Genomic DNA, 15941 nt, shown 5'->3' with positions numbered 1-15941 from the left:
GAGTACATTAACAAATATGAACATAAATAAATTACAGATATGTGCATACATTCTGCGGGGCTGAGGGAGGGGTGGAAAAAGGGATCAAATCCCAGTGCGAGGGTGACACAGAGGGAGTGGGAGAATTATGAATTGAGGGCTTAGTCAGGGCTGGCCTTTTAGAGGAGATATGCTTTCAGAAAGGCTTTGAAGGTGGGGAAAATAATAGAGGTAGAGATCTAGTAAGTTCTGCATGATTTTTTGTTCCCTTGGAACTTCAGAACCAGGTTAGAAGCTCCAGTCAAAGTGCTCTGTGCAGGCAAGGCAGGGCTAGGGCTTGGCAATCACTTTGGTGGTTTGAAACCTGTAGAGCATTTCACTTTTTCACTCAAAGCTGCCTTTTTAGTTTAAACTATACAAAAAAACTATACAAAAACTATATTTCTAGTTTAAAACTCTAATACAATGAAGTACATGCATGAAATTATCCTGAAATAGAGTAATTCTTTAAGGTATATATCCTTACCTCCAACTGGCAAGCTGTCTACAGGAACATATAGGTCCAAACTCCGCTCCCTGCCCTGCCTACAAAGCTCTTGAGGAAAGTTAGATTTTTTTTTTCTCCCCATGGCAGGCTTACCTCTATGGAGTTGGTCTCTGTGTTGACTTTATACAAAAAGTAACTCTAATCTTTAAAGTTAAACCTAACTTTTAAGTACATATAATAGACATTCTTACATATCCTTACTATGTGCTTGGCCAACTTTTAACTGCATATTTTTGGCTGAAAATTTATGAAGAGTATAATTAGGAAAGCTGTAAAAATACATTTGACACAGTTGAGCAGTCAATGTTCTGGTAGTCAAATAGATTAAGGAAGGAATAGTCAGCTCATTTATAATGCATGGCCCCAAACTTTATCACATAGACCACAAATTATTGAATTTCTATTATTTTAATAAAAAAGTATTCCATGAATATTCTTTCAGTGTTTTTATCAGTAAATACCAATGTCAATATAGCAACTTCATTTCATGGTGCTTCACACAATATGACATTTTCTGTTACTCACTTTGTATTTTCATTGTTGTTTTAGGATCACCAAACAATTTTAAGAGCGTGGGCCGTTAAAGATTTCGCTCCAAATTGCCCTTTGTATGTTCAGATATTAAAGCCAGAAAATAAATTCCACATCAAATTTGCTGGTAAGTTCTGTCTTCCAAAAGACATTTTCCTTTTGCTAACACCCACACTGAGACAACTTTTAGAGAAGAGAATTGGCTTTGAAACTCAGAACATTCCTGGAAGAATAGACTAAGATGAGAAATTGACTTGTACTTTTAATGATTCTTTCATTTTTTTTAAGAATGACTTTCATCACTATACAGGGCATTTGAATTTAAGAGGACCATTGCTTTTAACAATGTTACTTGTGATTTTTAGTTTAAAACTCTAATACTATGAAGTGTATGCATGAAATTATCCTGAAATAGAGTATTTCTTTAAGGTATATATCTTTACCTCCAACTGGCAAACACTGATAATGATATCACCATTTTGTGCAAGTGTATTTTTAAAAATAATCTTTTAATTTAAAATATATACTTATGCACCTAAAATAAAATATTTATTTTAAAAAGTAAAGGAAGATGTATCTAGAAATTTGACAACAACTGTGAAATTTATTAAATGCTTACCTGGATCAAGCCATAGATTAGATACAGGGTAATCAGATGAGACTTTTAGTATTATTTTAAGCACTTGATATTCACCCCACCCTCAGCCCCATGTTACTTATGTACATATCTTTATACCCTGCCATTTCCCCTATCTGTAATTTATTTTGTTGTTTGTCTGCCCTCCTAGATTGTAAGCAACTTGTAGGCAGGGATCTTGCCTGTCAATTCACAGGAAACAATAAATACTGCTGATTGATTGCTTGGTTGATAGAGAAGCAGCATGGTGTAGTGGTTAGAGCCCTGGACTGGGTGTCAGAAGGTCATGGGTTCTAATCCTGTCTCCTCCGCTTCTCTGCTGTGTGACCTCTGCAAGTCACTTCACTTCTAGGTGCCTCAGTTACCTCATCTGTAAAATGGGGATTGAACCCCATGTGGGACAGAAGGTCATGGGTTCTAATCCCGTCTCCTCCACTTCTCTGCTGTGTGACCTAGGCAAGTCACTTCACTTCTAGGTGCCTCAGTTACCTCATCCGTAAAATGGGGATTGAGCCCCATGTAGGACAGAAGGTCATGGGTTCTAATCCCGTCTCCTCCACTTCTCTGCTGTGTGACCTAGGCAAGTCACTTCACTTCTTTTTGCCTCAGTTACCTCATCTGTAAAATGGGGATTGAGCCCCAGGTAGGACAGGGACTGTGTCCAATCTGATTTGCTTATCTTGACCCCAGCACTTAGTACAGTGCCTGAAGCATAGTAAGCCCTTAATAAATACCATAATTATTAGAGAAGCAGTGTGGCTTGGTGGAAAGAGCACGGGCTTGGGAGTCAGAGGTCATGGGTTCTAATCCCAGCTCCGCCACTTGTTAGCTGTGTGACTTTGGGCAAGTCACTTCACTTCTCTGGGCCTCAGTTACCTCATCTGTAAAATGGGGGTTAGGATGGTGAGCCCCATGTGGGACAGGAACTGGGTCGAACCCAGTTTACTTGTATCCACCCTAGCATTTAGTAAAGTGCCTGGCACATAGTAAGTACTTAACAAACACCATTTAAAAAAGCAACAATAAAAACTGATGGATTGATTGATAGAGAAGCAGCGTGGCTCAGTGGAAAGAGCAAGGGCTTGGGAGTCAGAGGTCCTGGGTTCAAATTCCGGCTCCTCTATTTGTCAGCTGTGTGACTTTGGGCAAGTCACTTAACTTATCTGTGCCTCAGTTCCCTCATCTGTAAAATGGGGATGAAAACTGTGAGCCCCCCGGGAGACAACGTGATCACCTTGTTTCCTCCCCAGCACTGGCATGAACCTGGGACAAGGACTGTGTCCAACCTTGTTACCTTGTATCTACCCCAGCGCTTAGGACAATGTTTGGCACGTAGTAAGCGCTTAAGAAATACCACAATTGTTCTTATTATTATTATTATTAACTGACAGTTTCCCTGCCCTCAATGAACTTACAGTCTAGAGGGGACATAGACATTAATATAAAAAGTAATTTATAATATATATAATAATTATATAATATATAATTTAGAATGTCGCCATGAAGTCAGCATATCTCAGCCCTAATCATCTGCATAGTAGTCAATCTAATTTAGTTAGACATTGCCTTAAGGTGATATTATTTTAGGTCAGGTTACTCTGTCTTTCCCTAAATATAAACCTATGTGAATTTGCAAATGTGTTTGGGGTGCTGGGGGTTAATCACTCTTTATTAATTGCACATTTATGAACTTGTTATCTGAATATCAAAAATCAAATAAAAAAAAATTAACCCCTCCATAAAAAAAATTTACTGCTTAGCTTTAGTACAGGAAGACGAAAAGAGTGATTAACCCTCTTTAATAATCAATGTGCTTTGGGCTTTTGTTCACTCTGTGATACTGGTGAGAATATTTCCCACAGCGTATCTTCAGTTTTATTTTGTTTCATTCCTAAAACTTCACAAGTAATTATTCCTCTTATAATTTGAAAAGTCTTTCCTCCTTCTGCTCATGTAATAATAGTAATAATCATAATTGTGGTATTTGTTAAGTGCTTACTATGTGCCAGGCACTGTGCTTAGCACTGGGGTAGATTCAAGATAATTGGGTTGGGCACAGTCCCTGTCCCACATTGGGCTCCCAGTCTTAATCCCCCTTTTACAGAAGAGGTAACTGAGGCACAGAGAAGTGAAGTGACTTGCCCCAGGTCACGCAACAGACGAATGTCAGATCTGGGATTAGAACCCAGGTCCTTCAGGCTCCCAGGCCCGCTTTCTATCCACTAGGTCATCCTGCTTATTTCAGGTAAGGGGGAACTCTGCTTTGCTAGAGGAATTTTCATTCACAAAATAAAGTAGTTTTAGTCTCAAAAACAAATATTTTAATTGGATAAATTGCTAATGAGATTTATAGAACATAGAAAATAGAAATCAAATACCCCATTGATGTGCGGTTATTATCAAGCATTCAATCCAAAGTGTATTTCTGTTGTTGCGTCTTTTTCCAACATTTGCAATTCATCACTTTAAAAATGAGGTCACTATCTAAACCATATGTCTTTCCTCAAATAAGAGCCCACTGAAGAATATTTTATTGCTGGGAAATCCTATCTGAAGAAGCCACACTGTTAGCGTGAGAAACAAGAACAGCCCTACAGCACTTGTGTATACGTATATATACATATATATATGTATATTATTCTATTTATTTTATTAATGATATATATATATAATTCTATTTATTTATATTGATGCTATTGATGCCTGTTTACTTGCTTTGTTTTGTTTTGTTGTCTGTCTCCCCACTTCTAGATCTGTCTCCCCACTTCTAGACTGTGAACCCGTTGTTGGGTAGGGATTGTCTCTGTTGCTGAATTGTACTTTCCAAATGTTTAGTACAGTGCTCTGCACACAGTAAGTGCTCAATAAAAACGATTGAATGAATGTATGAAGAACAGCTAAATTAATCCCTTTTCGTCTTTTCTGTACTAAAGCTAAGTAGTACATTTTTTTATGGAGGGGTTAAATTTTTTTATTTGATTTTATAATATTAAGATATCAAGTTCATAAATGTGCAATTACTATGGCTGCCTTAAGCCTATGATTCCATAAATCGTGGCTCAGTAGAAAGAGCAAGGGCTTGGGAGTCAGAGGTCCTGGGTTCAAATCCTGTCTCCACCACGTCAGCTGTGTGAACTTGGGCAAGCTACTTAACTTCTCTTTGCCTCGGTTACCTCATCTGTAAAATGGGGAATAAGACTGTGAGCCCAACGTGGGACAATCTGATCACCTTGTATCCCCCCCAGCACTTAGAACAGTGCTTTGCACATAGTAACAAATACCATCAAAAAATACATATACTCATTCATTCATTAAATTGTATTAAGTGTTTACTGTGTGCAGAGCACTGTAATAAGCACTTGGGAAAGTACAGTACAGCCATAAACTGTGATATTCCCTGCCCACAATGAGCTCACAGGCTAGAGGAGGGGACACAGACATCAATGCAAATAAATAAAATTACAGATAAGTAGATAAGTGCTGTGGGGTTGGAAGACGGGGGAAGAGCAAAGGGAGCAAGACAGGGAGATGCAGAAGGGAATGGAAGATGAGGAAAAGTGGGGCTTAATCTGGGAAGGCCTCTTGGAGGAGATTTGCATTTGATAAGGCTTTGAAGAGGGGGAGAGTAATTGTTTGTTGGATTCGAGGAGGGAGGGTGGGTGTTCCAGGCCAGAGGCAGGAAGTGGGCCAGGGATCAGTGGTGAAACAGGGGAGATTGGGGCACAGTGAGAAGGTTAGCACTAGAGAAGTGAAGTATGTGGGCTGGGTTGTAGCAATAGAGTGAATTCCCAAATCAGAAATTTATAAAAATATGCTTTTCTTGAAATTATTTTTCAGAAAGACACTTGGAGGGCTTAACGTTTAATTTTATAGACTGCTTTTTTCAAAATCTAGTCTACCTGGGTTTGGGCAAGCTCACTGGCATGTATCACACCACTAAATATCACCTATTGGTATTGTACCTTGTATATTTCTACAATCGCTATAATTTACTAGATCAGTGGACACAGGTGGATCCAATCTCACCACTGACAGTATCATCAGTGAAGAATGACCCCGCATCTTTTGTATTGCAAAAATTATAGCATATTGAGTCCTCTATTTTTCTTTCTCCTGCAACAGAAGCCTCCCTCTTTCACAAAAAGAAAAAAAAAAGATTTAGTAAGAATCCAAAGGCACATTCACACAGCCCTTGAGACATCTGGAAAAGAAAAGCACTCTATGAGCTGTTTGGGTAAATTTGCATACTTGCCTAAGACATTTTGAGCATACATTAGTTGTTCTAATTTTCTTACAACAGTATACTCTCCCAAAGGCTTAGTACCGTACTGGACACACAGTAAAGCTCTCAATAAGTACTACTGATTGATTGATCACTAGACAGTTCAAAGGAAAAAATCCTTTTTCTGCATCTTTAACAGTATAGGGATTTTGTGAATGGGAAGTGGAATGTAATGAATGGGGATTTTTTTTTTTTTTTACTTTAAACCAATTCTTCTTTGCAGAGAAATAACTTGAACATTTAATGATTAGTGAGTCAATGGTATTTATTGCACACTTACTTTGTGCAAAGCACTGTACAGAGTGCTTGGGAGAGTACAATACAACAGAATTAGCAGACATATTCCCTGCCTATAATGATTTCAGGAAGTCAGTATTCAGTCTCACTGTGATTTGCATTTTCTCACAGAGTGATGACTTGGTTTCCAAGTCAAAGAAAATTACCCACAGTTTTCTCTTATTGGCTTAATGGATAGAGTATGGGCCTGGAAATCAGAAGGACCTGTGTTCTAATCCCTGCACCACCACATGTCTGCTCTCTGACCCTTGGGCAAGTCACTTCACTGGGCCTCAGTTACCACATCTGTAAGACTATGAGCCCCATGTGGGACAGGGATTGGGTCCAACCTGATTGACTTGTATCTACCCCAGCTCTTAGAATGGTGCTTGGCACAATGTAAGTGCTTTACAAGTTCTATTATTATTACTATTATTATCATTATTATTATTATTATTATTACCCACCCCTGCAAAGCTTTAATATTGAAAAGCATTGTTACCAATAACACTGCCTATACAGAGGATCCATTGAGGATTTTAAGCGCAAATACACCAAAAACAGAGAGCCATCAACTCTACACAAAACCAGTGTGTGAACTAAACCCGATGCAATGTATCTGCCCTATTCTTGTACATTTATTCAGTCATCTCTAATCGCTTTACCTAACTTTCTGAAAACCCTGTGTATTTGCTTAGACAGATGCTATATGTTGCCCTGGGATTATTTTTTGTCAGCTTTTCTAGTTCAAAAGGCAAGTGGCAGTACAGCTGTGGCTTTACTAAGTCGATTCTACCAACACAACAGTTGGGAGAGAAGAGACAAAGACAAATTATTTTCTTTGGTAATTGGCACTTACGCGCTCCACACATGACAGAGGAATAATGACAATTGGGTAATTAGTGGCAAATGTAAATTCATAGTCTCAAAATAGCTTGAATTCTTTTTGAACCTCTTGTGATGCAATTGATTGATTTTGGTGGGTTTTGTCCCATGGCAAATGAACTATCTGAAGCCACTTTGGGAAAAGATTAGCTTCCCACTATCAAATCTTGACAAGTCTCTGATTTCCCCACCTCCAAATCATCATTGCCTTCTTCAGGTTCAAAATCTAGTAATAAAGGCTAAACTGAACCTTCAGGAAAGTTTCTCCTTCCACACACCTCACAATATGAAGCAAGAAAAGCAGCATGGACTAGTAGAGCGAGCATGGGCCTGGGACGCAAAAGGATCTGGGTTTTTTATGGTTTCTTTTATGATATTTGTTAAGCACTTACTATGTGCCAGACACTGTTCTAAGCACTGGAGTAGATACGAGGTAATCAGGTTGGACACAGTCCCACATGGGGCTCATAGTTTTAATCCCCATTTTACAGATGAGGGAACTGAGGCAAGTTAAGTGACTTGCCCAAGGACACAGCAGACAAGTGGCGGAGCTAGGATTAGAAACCAGGTCCTTCTGATTCCCAGGCCTGTACTGTGTTCACGCTGAGAAGCAGTGTGGCTCAGTGGAAAGAGCCCGGGCTTTGAAGTCAGCGGTCATGGGTTCAAATCCCAGCTCCGCCACTTGTCAGCTGTGTGACTTTGGGCAAGTCACTTCACTTCTCTGGGTCTCAGGTATCTCATCTGTAAAATGGGGATTAAGACTGTGAGCCCCCATGGGACAACCTGATCACCTTGTAACCTCCCCAGCTCTTAGAACAGTGCTTTGCACATAGTAAGTGCTTAATAAATGTCATTATTATTATTATTATTATTATCTGTAAAATGAGGATTCAGTTCCTGCTCTCCATCTCATCTAGACTGCAAGCCCCATGTTGGGCAGGGAGTGTATCCAAACTGATTAACTTGTTTCAACCCCAGGGGTTGGAACATAATATATACATAACAAATAATGTACTTATTATCATTATTATGAAAATGAGCTTTCTATTAATAAAATGAATTGAGAAACTTTCCACCTGCCCACCTCGTGTTCCACAAGATTTTTACATCCTAGAAAAACAGATGAGTATAAAAGGAAGAATACATTAGCTGCTTTGAGACAATCAACTTTTTCCTGCCTAGGCTAATTATTACCTTTCTCATTAGAATTATGTGTTTAATTATCTTGAAAGATGTCAAAAATTATGCCTGTTGAGCATGCCTTTGCTTATGAAAGCATTTTTTAAATCAATCCATCAGTCTAAGGTGTTTATTCATTCAATCATTTATGGAGGACTTACTGTGTGCAGAGCACTGTACTAAGTGCTTGGGAAAATGCAATACAACAGAGTTGATAGACATGATCCCTACCCACAGGAAGCTTACAGTCTATGGGGGAGATCGACAGGTTTTGTTACTACTGTGTGTGAGTATAACACCAAGAGAAAACAGAAATGACGTAGTTTATCCTTAAAAGGTATTAATCAATATATCATACTTATTAAGTGCTATGTGCACTTATTAATCGCGTGGGAGAGTACAATATAAAAACTTGGTAGACATGTCTTTCCTCTTTCCTTTAAATGGTATTCAAGTGCTTACAGTGTGCCTGGCTCTGTACTAGCCATTATATACTATCTATATATTGGTGGTTTACTATCTTTTAAGGTGACTCTACATACACATGCTTTGTAAAACACATCTGGGAAAACATTTACAAGCAAGTTTTACAACCATCTACTTCAAAGGGATATTTGAACACTTTTGCCTGAAAAAAAATATCCTAGATCATCATTTATCAGAGCACTACATGAAGATTGTCAACCAATTTAATTCTGAATGACAGGATGTAGGTTAAATTTTAAGTAAAAGGCTTCTGACCCTCGGATGGGTTAAACCCTGACATATGCCACTACAGCAAGAATGTCCTTCCTTAGATCTATCTCCTTAGAAAGATGGATTTAGGTGAAGTCTGCAGGAGAGATTTCTGAATGTTCCTGGTTCTTCTTGATTCCTTGCAGGCCAGAAATTCTACTCATCAAAATCAAACTATGTTTCTCAGAAGTAGAAATCTTAAATCTTAAATAATCTCATGAATGTGATATAACATATTTGCATTTGAAAACAATTAACACCTGGCCACATCTCGTATATATTGGGGCTACTGTGCCTTACTGTTACCTGCTAAATCATATTTTTCCATTGTAGTCAAAAATACACCGTCTAATTTTCTTCTCAGGACTATCAAAGTGTCCTTAGGAAGGAGAAATAAGCAAAATCTATCTGCTGTTATAAGGGTAGCTGTTTTCAAATAAAGGTACAGGAAAGTTCCTGGGAGAAGCACTATGGTCTCCTTGGTTTTCCTAAACCTGAAGGCTTCTGACACCATCAGTGGATGGTTTTGTTTTTATCAGGGGATGTTGAAGGGGCACCAGCCAACCTGAAACCTCCAGCTCATGCCTTACTCCTTCATTCTTTTGTTCAATAGTATTTATTGAGCACTTACTGTGGACAGAACACTGTATTAAGCGTTTGGAAAGTACAATACAGCAAATAGAGAGACAATCCCTGCCCACAGTGGGCTCTCAGTCTAGAAGACTCCTCTACCAGCCTCTTTATAAACAGCTGGGCTCTCACTCCCAGAAAATCCCTTTCTCCACCAGCCATAAACATATGAGAGCACACACACAAATTATCCCAGATCCCTCCGTCTCATGAGCACATGTGGGATCCATGGAGACCCTTCTTCCAATACCCCTTTTCCTTGGAGTACCCAGGAGCACACAAGAGCACTTTGTTCAAGTTGTAGGGGCTTTTAAGACTTTTAAGGAGTTAAAAAAATCTGTTCCGCAAGTGTGGGCAGTAAAATTTGAATCATCAACTCTGATTGCCAACACTTCCTGTCCCCTCCATCAATGAAAATGTAGCAGCTGAGAATAATGTTCATTCTTTATTATTATTATTATTAATAATAATAATGGTATTTGTTAAGCGCTCACTATGTGTCAAGCACTGTTTTAAGCACTGGGGTAAGTACAACACAATCAGGTTGTCCCATGTGGGTTTCACAGTCTTAATCCCCATTTTACAGATGAGGTAACTTAGGCACAGAGAAGTTAAGTGACTTGCCCAAAGTCACACAGCTGACAAGTGGTGGAGTTGGTATTAGACCCCACGACCTCTGACTCTCAAGCCTGGGCTCTTTCCACTAAACCATGCTGCTTCTCTATACAGATGCACACATTTTTTTATTTATGTATTTATTCATTCATTCATTCAATCATATTTATTGAGCGCTTACTGTGTGCAGAGCACTGTACTAAACGCTTGGGAAGTACAAGTCGGCAACATGTAGAGACGGTCCCTACCCAACAACAGGCTCACAGTCTAGAAGGGGGAGACAGACAACAAAACAAAACATGTAGACAGGTGTCAAAGGTAACTTCATTATGGTTGTGTGTGTTGGTACACAGCAGCAGCAGGACAGGGGGCCTGCACACAGAAAACCAGTACTTTGCTTAAAGTGTACATGTAACAAAACCTAGACACTAGGCATAATCCTGGCTCTGCCACTTGTCTGCTGAGTGACCTTGGGCAAGTCACTTTATTTCTCTGTGCCTCAGTTACCTCAACTGTGAAATGGAGCCCCAACTGGGACAGGGACTGTATCCAGCCCAATTTGCTTGTATCCACCCCAACACTTAATACAGTGCCTGGCACATAGTTTAATAGATACTACAATTATCATTATTCTTATTATTATTAGAAAATCATTACTGCTATTATTGCAAAGTACTGAAAGGAATAGCAGCATTAAAATTCAAAAGTGCCATCACGGAAAATACGAAGAAAGGAGGATGGCTGTTGTCCGATTGGACTATTTGTCAAACTTTGTCATTTTCCTTTGACAAAAATATACAAATCTTAGTTAATCCAACACTCCTTTTCTTCCTCTTACATGTGGCAGACTCCCAGTATTGTTTAGTAGATGGTAGGTAAAAGCCTTCTATTGTCCCAATTGCATGTTGTGTAAGGAGAAATTCAGAGATAAGCACACATGAATCTTCTAGTCTCAGTCGAGAGTTGAGATTCATTCATTCAATCGTATTTATTGAGAGCTTACTGTGTGCAGAACACTGTACTAAGCGCTTGGGAAGTACAAGTCGGCAACATACAGGGACGGTCCCTACCCAACAACGGGCTCACAGTCTAGAAGGGGGAATGTAGTTCTAATGATGTTCTAATGATGGCTTTAAGAACTGTGCTCCGTTTAAGCATTTTTTAAGACAAATCGGGATACACTGAAGAGAGTCCAAGCTGATTGCTGCTTTGCTATTCAGAGGGCTAGGGGGCTACCTCATTAGTATGGGAAAGTGGGAGAAAACCAGCACGAAGGGGGCAGATGGTGTGTACTCTCTCAAGTGCTTAGTACAGCGCTTTGCACACAATAAACAATAAATACAATTAAATGAATATACTCCTGATTGAAAAACTTGGGAGAAAAATAGGCTTTATATGCATTTGTGGGCAAGGAATGTGTCTACCAACACTATTATACTGTACTTCCGCAAGCACTTAGCACATTTCTCTGTGCGTAATAATCACTCAATAAATGTCATTGATCGATAAATGGGTTAATTAAGGTCTGATTCTGTTGACCGAATTCAGTGATTTTTGCTTGTTGTTTTAAACAGATCATGTTGTGTGTGAAGAGGAATTTAAGTACGCAATGTTAGCATTAAATTGTATCTGCCCAGCCACATCAACCCTGATTACTCTGTTGGTCCATACTTCCAGAGGACAGTAAGTATTCATTCTTTTTCTGAAATTAGATTGCTGTGTGATTTCTGAAGTCTAAGTTGTTTGTGACACAGAATGAACTGGGACAACAATCTCTTTTCCAATAAGGCAGTGCTGCGAAATGTACATTTAACCTTCCAACTATGTTTGAGGAGTTTACCTTGTAAAACATCATTTGCACTACAGAGAGTCTACATTTTCATCGTAAAGTAATACCACTATAAGGAATTTGGTGAATAAATTCTCTTAGAAAATATCACGGTTCCAATACAAAAGATGAGCAAAACAAAATCCGTTCATAACTGATGTTTGGCTGGCTAACCAAATCCATTCACAACTGAATGTTACTCACCAAATGTTTTCCCTCAATTCTCAAAGCTACGTTTCAGGGCAATAGTTTATTTCTGGTGAAATGATGTAAATGGTTGGCAGCAAAACGATGGAATAGTGATGCTGCACAATCCATGAGCACTATAATCAATTCTTCGACAAAGGTTCTTAGGACTCCGATACATCCATCATTCCCAATCTAACACCCTTGCTGCTCTCTGCTACAGCACTCCCTGTCTGTTGCAAGGACTTTCCTAAGTCTTAAATATGTCTGATGCTATCCTAACAAACCGAAGGGCTCCATACCTTTAAACCCCAGATTTGGACACATCCAGTGTTGGCATATTTTCTGAAAATCATGATTTTTTTTTAATGATTTTCCTCTTCCATCACCCGGGTAGCTATAGCCTTTTTTCTTTGTGGTCAGATTGAAGATGAAGAGAATTGAATAAGATTGCCAGTCCTGAGGGGTGAAAGGTAACCCTCCCTTTTACTAGCAAAGCAAGGGAGTGTTCTTGGTGGGGAGGTGAGCAGATCTGTGGAGAGCAGGCATTCTTTTGAATGCGACATGGGGAGAAAATTACACAAACTCAGTTTTAGCCTGCACCTGGATTTAGCCACCAAGGAAGAGAGTCCCACGTGAATGCCAGGCCTACGTCCCGGCACCTTGGCAAGAGGTGGGAGATGCAGAATTGATATTGCTAGTGAACTAAAGACAGTGAGGACAGGTGCTAAAGGTAAGCAGCGGCAGCCCCTCCTGGAACAGATGCATATAAGTGGTAGACAACCCCACATTGACCAGAAGGGATGGGACAGCATCAAACTGCAACCCCGTGCCCAAGAGAAACATCTTCATGCCGGAACTACCATTCCAGCATTTATTTTTCCACAGGGACCACACTCTGGCCTGCTCTATTTCATTTTTGCTCCTGCTGACACCTTTATCTCCAAATCCAGGACTGGTTGTACTGGAGAGAGGGAAACCACTGAAACTAGGAGAAGAGGTTTGTGGGAAGAGGCAGAGTTAGAGTTTTCCCTGGAGAAGATAGGCCTCCTACAAGAAGACTAGGAAGGATGATGAATCAACCAATCAGTCTATAGTATTTCTTGAGCATTTACTGTGTGCTGAGCATTGTACTAGTGCTAGAGAGGGCAGGGATGCTGTGGGGAGAGATGGGGCTAACCTCAGGACATGCAGGGAGGGGAGTGCTTTGTGCTCTGCAGACAGTAAGCACTTGATAAATATGATTGAATGAATGAGTTGCCGGGGTGCACCAGGAAGAAAGGTTCAATTGGCTGTGATTGGTGGAATCTAGTTAGGCTGAGTGAGAATAAGCCCCATGATGAGGTAGGGGAGGGCAGAAAGAGAAAGCGGATGAGCCTCGTGTGGCAGATAGGTAAGAGGCTGAGCCTTACTCTGGCCTGGAGGAGCTAATGAGCCAAGCCCTACACCTAAATGGCCTACCAAGCTGAGTGCTACACTGTCAACCCGTATGCATTTATAGAGCTTCTGGAATCTGTTACCTTGCTTGTGATCTCTTTTCAAAACTGGAGTGCAGGAGCGCTGTAGACTTGTTCAGTGTGCAAACGTGGCTGTCTCACAATGATTTGGTTCCCCTGAAAGGCTCCAACAGCCTTCCGATTGTCAAGGACCAGATTTTGCTGAGGTCTGAGTTAGAAACCCCTCCTCAGGAGTGTGGGCTTTTGGTGGGCAGGGTTTTGCAGCGAGAGGAAGGAGAATGGGATTGTGAGATACTGAGTTTCCTCAGCCTTCCCCCAGCCACAAAATCCTCAGTCTGCTCAGAGACGAGAGCTCTTAGGTGCCTGGGTTCCCTTATTAGATGAAAATTCACTGGGTTTTTCCCTTTCTGACATCGAGTGAGTTGTAAAAATCATCCCAGTAAGCTCCACCTTCAAATCATTGCCTTGATTTTCGCAGGCAAAAGGATCTTAGGGTTCAGGCAGCCAGGCTTTAGATATGAGAGACAAACATGAAGGAGGAATAATAAAAATGATGGTATTTGTTTAGTGCTTACTAGGTGTGAAGCACTGTTCTAAGCACTGGTACAGATACAAGCTAATCAGGTTGGACACAGTCCCTGTCCCACTTGGGATTCACACTCTTAATCCCCATTTTACAGATGAGGTACCTGAGACCCAGAGAAGTGAAATGACTTGCTCAAGGTCACACAGCAGACAAGTGACAGAGCCAGGATTAGAACCCAGGACCTGCTGTCTACCCACTAAGCCACGCTGCTTCAGAGCCATGCCCCAGAGAGAGATACAAAGTAGTATATTCTGTGATTTATTTTAATTTCTGTCTCCCCCTATAGACTGTAAGGTCTACAGGGATTGTATCTACCAACTCTGTTGTACTACATTTTCCCAAGTACTTAGTACAATGCTCTACACACAGTAAGCACTCAATAAATGCCAGTGATTGGTTAATAGATAGGACCTAGAGGCAAGGATTCTCCACCATAGTAGCGTGTTCAACGACTCCCGAAACCCAAACTACTCACCAATCCCCAACCCAAACCCATCAGTCACACCCTCTTCCGGGCCTCTCCCTGCGGTATCTGCTCCTGTTCAGCAGCTGGGCCCTGATTCAGTCTCTGGTCTCCTCCGCAACTGTACCCAGTAGAAGCCACAGCTTTTTTCCCACCCCAATGCCATCTGTCCCTTCTACTCTAGAAGTGTTTTTCAGGCTGGCAAAGTCCCATTGTCACTGCAGGTTGTGAATCTCCTCAGGGAAGTCCTGGCTTCTGCCCATCCTTGTGGTTGGGAAGGGTGCACTGGCCTTGTCAGTAGATGGTCCAGTGATAAAGAGGCATGGTAGAATAGTTCAGTGTTTTATTCATTTCACCCAGGCCACACTGACACTAGCAGAGCCAGTGTAGCCTGGGGGCCAGAGGACCTGGGTTCTAATCCCATGTCCACCACGTGCCTGCTGTGTGTCCTTGGATAAATTACTTAACCTTTCTGGGCCGTATTTTCTTCAGCTGCAAAATGAGGATTCAATACCTGTTCATGGCATAGTGGTTAGAGCAGGGGCCTGGGTGTCAGGACATGTGTTCTAATCCCGGCTGCACCACATGTCTGCTGTGTGACTTGGGCACATCACTTTACTTCTTTGTGGCTCAGTTACCTCATCTGTAAAATGGGGGTTGAACATGTGAATCCCACATGGGACAGCGACTGTGTCCAACCCAATTTGCTGGTATCCACCCCAGTGCTTAGTACAGTGCTTGGCACATAGCAAGTGCTTAAAAAATACCATGATCATTATTATTATTATTACTTAGACTGTGAGGCCCAGATGAGACAGGGATTGTATCCAGCCTGATTAATTTATATTTACTGAGGGCTAACGGTACTCGTCACACAGTAAGGACTTAATGAATGCCATTAGAAAACCCCAAAACACACAAAAAGTCCCACTAGGTTCTGTGTTGATCGAACCCCTGAGAACAAGATGAAATTAATTTTAGTACTTTAGGGGTTTCAATCAGTGGACCCTACCTGAGTCCTTGGCAAACATCCATCGTAACAGCCTCCGTGGCTCAGAGATTCAATACTTAGACCCCGGGATGGACCCCAGTTGGGATTACTGGAGATGAAATTGGTTTTTGCTA

The 15941-nt window shown here is 40.7% G+C and overlaps 1 protein-coding gene across 5 annotated transcripts in view; it reads left to right on the top strand.

The window, feature by feature from the left end:
- Positions 1 to 15941, top strand: part of KCNT2 (potassium sodium-activated channel subfamily T member 2) — a 368421-nt gene that overhangs the window by 252629 nt on the left and 99851 nt on the right. For all 5 annotated transcript variants that reach the window (XM_038757817.1, XM_038757815.1, XM_038757816.1 and 2 more), the window contains 2 exons: positions 1076 to 1184; positions 11871 to 11979. In XM_038757817.1, coding sequence (XP_038613745.1) covers positions 1076 to 1184; positions 11871 to 11979 — 218 coding nt within the window. The remainder of the gene's footprint in view (positions 1 to 1075; positions 1185 to 11870; positions 11980 to 15941) is intronic.

The sequence above is a fragment of the Tachyglossus aculeatus genome, chromosome 16, assembly GCF_015852505.1.
Source record: "Tachyglossus aculeatus isolate mTacAcu1 chromosome 16, mTacAcu1.pri, whole genome shotgun sequence".
NCBI classification, from domain to species: domain Eukaryota; kingdom Metazoa; phylum Chordata; class Mammalia; order Monotremata; family Tachyglossidae; genus Tachyglossus; species Tachyglossus aculeatus.
Note: the sequence above shows the minus strand (reverse complement) of the source record. Positions and strands in the feature narration are given on the sequence as shown.